Source organism: Equus caballus, chromosome 25, assembly GCF_041296265.1.
Source record: "Equus caballus isolate H_3958 breed thoroughbred chromosome 25, TB-T2T, whole genome shotgun sequence".
Taxonomy (NCBI): domain Eukaryota; kingdom Metazoa; phylum Chordata; class Mammalia; order Perissodactyla; family Equidae; genus Equus; species Equus caballus.
Genome location: NC_091708.1, coordinates 34,817,892 through 34,824,879, shown reverse-complemented (window position 1 = coordinate 34,824,879; position 6,988 = coordinate 34,817,892). Strand labels below are relative to the sequence as shown.

Below are 6,988 nucleotides of genomic sequence, written 5' to 3'. Positions count from 1 at the left end.
GTTGAGATGACATGATCTTATATATAGAAAACCCCAAGGAATCCATCGGAAAACTATTAGAAATAATTAACAACTACAATAAAGTTGCAGGGAGCAAAATCAACTTACAAAAATCAGTTGCTTTTCTATACTCTAATAACCAACTTACAGAAAGAGAACTCAAGAGTACAGTTCCATTTACAATCACAAATAAAAGAATAAAGTACCTAGGAATAAATTTAACCAAGGAGGTGAAGGACTTATACAATGAAAACTATAAGACATTACTGAAATAAATTGATAATGACATAAAGAGATGGAAAGAGATTGCATGCACGTGGATGGGAAGAATAAACATAGTTAAAATGTCCTTACCACCCAAAGCAATCTACAGATTCAATACAGTCCCAATCAGAATAACAATTACATTCTTCATGAAATAGAACAAAGAATCCAAAAATTCATATGAGGCAACAAAATATGTCAAATTAATAAAGCAATCCTGAGAAAAAAGAACAAAGCTGGAGGCATCAGAATCCCTGACTTCAAAATGTATTACAAAGCCATAGTGATCTAAACTGCATGGTACTGGTACAAAAACAGGCGCACAGCTCGGTGGAACAGAACAGAAACTCCAGCAATAACACCACACATCTACAGACAGCTAATCTTTGATAAAGTTGCCCAGAACATACAATGGAGAAAAGACAGTCTCTTCAATAAATGGTGTTGGAAAAACTGGATAGCCACATGCAAAAGAATGAAAGTAGACCATTATCTCACGCCATACACAAAAATAAACTCAAAATGGATCAAAGACTCAAAGATAAGTCCTGAAACCATAAAACTCCTGGAAGATAATATAGGTAGTACACTCTTTGACATCAAACTAGAAAGGATCTGTTCAAATACCATGTCCTCTCAGACAAGGGAAATCAAAGACAAAATAAACAAGTGGGTGTTCATTAGTTTAAAGAGCTTCTGCAATTCAAAAGAAACTAGGATCAAAACAAAGAGACTACCCACCAATTGGGAGAAAATATTTGAAAATCATATATCTGACAAGGGGTTAATCTCCATTATATATAAGGAACTCACACAATTGAGCAGTAAAAACCCAAATAGCTCCATCAAAAAATGGGCAGAGGATATGAAGAAACATTTTTCCAAAGAAGATATACAGATGGCCAATAAACACGTCAAAAGGTGTTCAACATCACTAATCATCAGGGAAATGCAAATCAAAACTACACTAAGATACCACCTTATGCCTGTTAAAATGGCTATAATCACTAAGACTAAAAATAAGAAATGTTGAAGAGGGTGTGGAGAAAAGGAACCCTCATACACTGCTGGTGGGAAGGTGACTGGTGCAGCCACTATGGAAAACAGTATGGAGATTCTTCAAAAAACTAAAAATAGGACTAACATATGACCCAGCTATCCCACTAGTGGATGTCTACCCAAACAACTTGAAATCAACAGTCCAAAGTAACATAGGCACCCCTATGTTCATTGCAGCACTATTCACAATAGCCAAGGCATGTAAACAATCCAAGTGCCTGTCAACCGATGATTCAATAAACAAGATATGCATATAGACACACACACACACACACACACACACACACACAATAGAATACTACTCAGCCATAAAAAAGACAAAATCATCCCGTTTGCAACAACATGGAAGTAACTGGAGGGAATTATGCTAAGTGAAATAAGCCAAACTGAGAAATACAAACACCAGATGATTTCACTCATACATGAAATATGAACAAACACATAGAAAAGAAAAACGTTCAGTGGTTAGCAAGGGAAGGGACTGGGGAGTAGGCACAGCGGGTGAAGGGGAGCACTTATGTGGTGACAATGAAGAAATAACGTACAACTGAAATCTCACATTGATGTAAACTGTTATGAACTCAATCAAAAAAAAAAAAGGAAATGCCATGTAAACACTAACCAAAAGAAAGGTGGTATATCTATACTTATATAAGAATAAGTAGATGAGATGTTGATCCAGGTGCCATTGTAGAGGTAAAATGGAATATATCCCAATTATAAATGTGATGGTGTGCTGTTAAATGTGTAAAAATGACTCTCTTTCTCTTTCTGTGTTTTACAAAGCCTTACTTTGTAGCATTTTCCAATTTCCATAGTGTCATTTTTCCCATTATGGCTGATTTCAATCTACCAACATGATGCCATTGAATGTGGAGTTGGGAAGAAATGTGCACAATCAGCTTGAAGCCAATGCAACCCACTTTTAGCACACCACTCAACAAAGAATCAGTCCATCAGGAGCAGATCATGATGTTAAACCTGTGTGTCTTCTATAACATAGCATAAAAAACACATAAGCAAAAACAAGCATATCTACAAGGAGAAAAAGATAAAAAATTATAGTTGTGTGACATTTTGCATAAAATTTAGTACACATCTTATAAGAGATGATTAATAAGCAGAAAAAATTAGTTAGGACTAAAGAATATTTAACAATCCAAGTAGCAAACTTAACCTATTTAACATTTTAACAACACAATGCATGACAGCAAAATATATGTACTTCCAAAGTTATATTGAGTTTTCAACCACACAATAATTTATGAGATACATCTCACTGTCCTCATGACTGCATTAAGAGGACTTAGTTATTGTCACTTAAAGAAGATAGTCTGTTGACAAATATTTCTAGGGCCTGTTTTATATCTCTGTTCCGCAGGCTATAGATGAAGGGGTTCAGCATGGGGGTAACTACTGCATACATGACTGAAGCAATTATGTCTTTGTTGTTGGAGCCCCATGATGAAGAGAAAAAGTAAACAGCTGCAAGTGTCACATAGTATAAAGACACCGCAAAGAGATGGGAGCCACAAGTAGAAAAGGCTTTAAATAATCTCTTGGTGGATGGAACCTTCAGGATGGTGGTCCCTATATGGATATATGAGCCCAAGATACTGCTCAAAGGCAGGATGAAAAGCATTCCTCCCTCAGTGAAGATGACTAGCTCATTGAGGGAAACGTCTGAGCAGCTCATCTTCAGGAGTGCAGTGAGGTCACAGAAAAAGTGGGGGATGCTACTGTAAGCACAGAACGAAAGTTGGACCAAGAGGAAGGTGTGCAACAGGGCTTGTGGACAAGAGAAGAACCAGGACACTGCTACTAATAAGACACACAGCTCATGCCTCATAACAATTGTGTATTGGAGTGGCCAACAGATGGCCACATACCTGTCATATGCCATCGCTGCAAGAAGGAAGTGGTCAAGACAAGCAAAAACTAAGAAAAAACACATCTGAGAAATGCACTCCACATAGAAGATTGACTGTTGCTGAGTCTGCATGTTCATGAGCATCTTTGGAACTGTCACAGATGAAAGAGAAATGTCAGAGAAGGCCAAGTGGCTGAGAAAGAAGTACATAGGGGTGTGGAGGCGAGAGTCCAGCCTGATGAGCAAGATGATGAGCAGGTTCCCAAGCACTGTAGTCAGGTACACGCTCAGGAAAAGGGCAAAGAACATGTTCTGCTGATCTGGTTGGATAGGGAGCCCCTGGAAGAGGAACTTGGACACTCTGCTCTGGTTCTGAGGCCTCATAATGTTCTTCAATATGCTGGGGATGAAGAAGGTTTGGAAATCTCAGGAACCTAGAAATCATTATCAGGACCATTATCTCATATACTGTACTTCTCTGGGAAAACAATAAATTTTTAAATACAATGAACTTTAAATTTTAAATAAGAAATTTTTAAATTTTAAATAATTTTAAAAATTTTAAATACAATTAATTTTTAAAGTAATTTCTCACATCTGTGGGTGTGTGCAACTTTGTTCTATCCCAGTCTGGCTTCAGGAAGCCATTACACCGAAAAGGAGACAACAAGTCCTCATTGTGCAGAAGCAAGAAAGTGTCCATGGTTTATTCAATAATTACTTATTGAACATTGAGTCTAAACATGGGCCTGTACTAAGGACTGAGACTGCAGCAGTGAACAAGAAAGGTAAGGTTGCCACTCTCTGTGAGTGTAGATCTTGGTGAGCATATAGATATAATTCACCATAACAAGCCAGAGCCAAATCATAAGAATTCACTGTAGCAGAAAGAGTAGGTGAGCCATAGCAAGCTGAGATCAGTTGTTCCTTCCTTATAGTAACGTGAGACTCCAGTGCCGAGGCAGCACTGTTGGAGCATTATCGCACTCTCCTCCTGGGAACCTGGCTGGGTCCCGGTGGCCTACAGTTATAAACTCACAGTCACACTAGAAGTGGGTATGAGCTTTTCATTTAAAGCTACTTGATGCCAGAATAGCTCCCAAACCAGAATAGTCCACAAACGATCTTTCATAAGAATGGTGAACATTTGGGTAGTGCGCTAAGGACTTACCCACACTTCCTAATTAAATGCACACATCAGCCTTACATTCCCAGATTTTAAAAAATCTTCCCAGTTGCACTAAGAATGTTCTTTTACCTATTTTAGCTCTTGAGATAAAGAAACATAAATGATATAAATTCCTTATATATATATATATATAAACATAATGCCATTTTCTGTAGGTTAAACATACAACATGTTGATTCCTTCATGTACTTCTATATAGTATGTCTGTGCTGTCAGAGTCCATGCTCTCCACCACTACACATGGACACTTCCTCCATCACTGGTTAGGAGTGCTGGGCACCCTGTGTTACTTTATGGCTGCAAAGAAGTCAAAATAGTTCAAAATGTTCTTAGTTCCCTGCCTGGAAAGTTCCCTTCATTCATATTGATCTATTTTCCAACTGACAAAATACTCTCACATTTATTATCATTTATTCAAACAATACATGTTTATTGAGAGCCTGTTAGTTTCCTGAGGCAAGTGTAATTACTTCCATATTATAGATTGAAAACTGAGGCAAAGAAGTTAAGTGATTTTCCCAGGATCTCACCCCCATTTACTGAGGGTTCTGCTCTCTAACTTCACGCATGATATTTTTTCCTGGGACATTAAGTGAAAGATTAAAAAACTCTGAGTGAGTCAATCGCACTCAGGTATATGAAAATCATAGCAGATCCATTTCAGAAACAGGGAGTTGCTTGAAGCCTTGGTTGTCTCAGTCAATGGTGCTCCAGAGGAAGGTACTAAAGGAAATATTGAGTCATGGTGGAAAATCAGAAGCCTCCCTAAACACATACAAATCACACACACGCAAACACACCCACACACTGCTGATTTGAGAATTCCTATCAAATCGGTCACCAGTTCCTATCCTAAAAGAAGGATAGCCAGTATGTGGTTCAGTTCATAAACATCATATACAATCATACAAGTGATAAATGACTCACAAAATGAGACATAAACAACACACAAGGATGTACCATTCACCCACAAACACATTCACAATGCACTTCAACACACCTGATGCATGACACACCTGGTAAACACTCAACTCAGCTATATACATAACTCAACACTAAACACATGCATCACCAAAAACACACAATGCAAAAATCTACCAAGAAACACTCACCAACAACACATATGCACATCCAGCTACACACTCACTGCAACAAGCAGCACACAAACTCCCGTTACTGAGAGACATGGTTAGGCCCCTTCTCACCACACACTTCCTGGAGGAAGGCAGTCAACATGGGGCAGTTAAGTCTATTTGCACAGCCAAAGTCACTAAATGACCAACAACCCATGCATGTGGTGACATACACATGGTAATATACACGCACAAAAAAGCAAACAATACACACTCCTGCTCTTACACACAAGTGTGTCACCCACACAGTTCACACATACGTGAGCACGACTGCTGAGCAGAGGTTTGAGCCCTCTCAAACTTTAGATCCTCGGTGAAGTCAGGCATCTTCTTCTCCAGCAGGAGAGAGAATAATCTCACTCCTGATGCTGAGCTCTCATCTGCTGAGCTGTGACACCTGCACAGTGGGGGAAATGCCCTCGTCATAACAATGGGAGGCAAATGTTTAAGATCACAGGCATGAATCAGGAGTCCCTAAATGAAATGTTAGGAGGCTGATGACTTGGTCTACATGTGATAAAACAGAGCCCAGACTGACTCTAACTGAGGAAAAGCATCAGGATGTGCATCAGATACATAGTACACACACATATATGTAACTGTCAAATAACAAGAACACAAGCATACATACACACATACACGCACACACTCGTGAACACAGAGGAACTTATGCACAAACCCACAAGCACACAGGCAGATCCATTGCCAAGTGCAGATTTCCAGCTCACTCTAACCTTTGCTTGTCATTGGTGAGTTCAGACACCTTCTGCTTGGACTGTTTCCCAAATTCTCAGTTTCTCTTCAGGAGACTTGATATGGAGAAGAAAACAAGAAATATTTGTGGGCTAGGCACTTCTAAAGATTTTCATGGTCCTTATTCAACTCCAGAGCAATAAGCAAAAAGATAATGTTTTAAGTACCAGAAAGAGGACACAAAGTGTCCCCAGGCTTCTTTGTCAGGGAGGAGCTGCTGTAGGCTAATTGGCCAATTTCTTACTGACCTTTGGGGAGCTGCACTTCCACAAGCCAGAGTGGACTGGAGTCCCAGGGGACAGTGTCTATGATGCCATCATTGCCTTTCTTCCTGGGTGTGGTTCCACCTTGGAAAAAGCTTTTTTTTTTTTTTTTTTTTTAAAAAAGATGTCACAATGGCTTGTTTACAAAGGTGTTGGCAAGTTTAAGGAAAGCTATTAAAGGTTGGGCACTCAGGGCTAGCAGCCATGGGAAACAGGTATAACAGAAGGCAGTGGTTATGAGAATTGGTGAGACATGTAGGGGTAGGAGAGGAGCCCTGGACAGGACTGGGGACAGCCACTGTCAACCCATGGGCCAGCAGGGAGAAAAACAGAATAAATGCCCCAATCTCTCTCTCCTTTTGCACTTGACCTCTTGCTTGTGTTTCCACCCACCAAATCCAAAGGCCCAGGGAACCCAGTTCACGAAGTCCATAAAGGTCAGACTCCTGAGATGAAA

General features: G+C 39.5%; 1 protein-coding gene and 1 long non-coding RNA gene across 3 annotated transcripts; both read right to left on the bottom strand.

Annotated features, from left to right (window-relative positions):
- Nucleotides 1–2,629: 2,629 nt before the first annotated feature.
- On the bottom strand, nucleotides 2,630–3,577 carry OR1J30 (olfactory receptor family 1 subfamily J member 30). Its single transcript, NM_001391478.1, is given in 1 exon segment — nucleotides 2,630–3,577. A coding segment is annotated over 1 exon segment (948 nt).
- A 1,204-nt stretch (nucleotides 3,578–4,781) lies between these two features.
- Nucleotides 4,782–6,621, bottom strand: LOC106782596 (uncharacterized). 2 transcript variants are annotated; one of them, XR_011432636.1, is made up of 4 exons: nucleotides 6,517–6,621; nucleotides 6,250–6,324; nucleotides 5,776–5,912; nucleotides 4,782–5,105 (listed from the first exon to the last, which is right to left on the bottom strand). It is a non-coding gene; the product is annotated as an uncharacterized lncRNA (long non-coding RNA). The 2 variants fall into 2 exon arrangements; XR_002804040.2 differs by lacking the exon at nucleotides 5,776–5,912.
- Nucleotides 6,622–6,988: the final 367 nt, after the last annotated feature.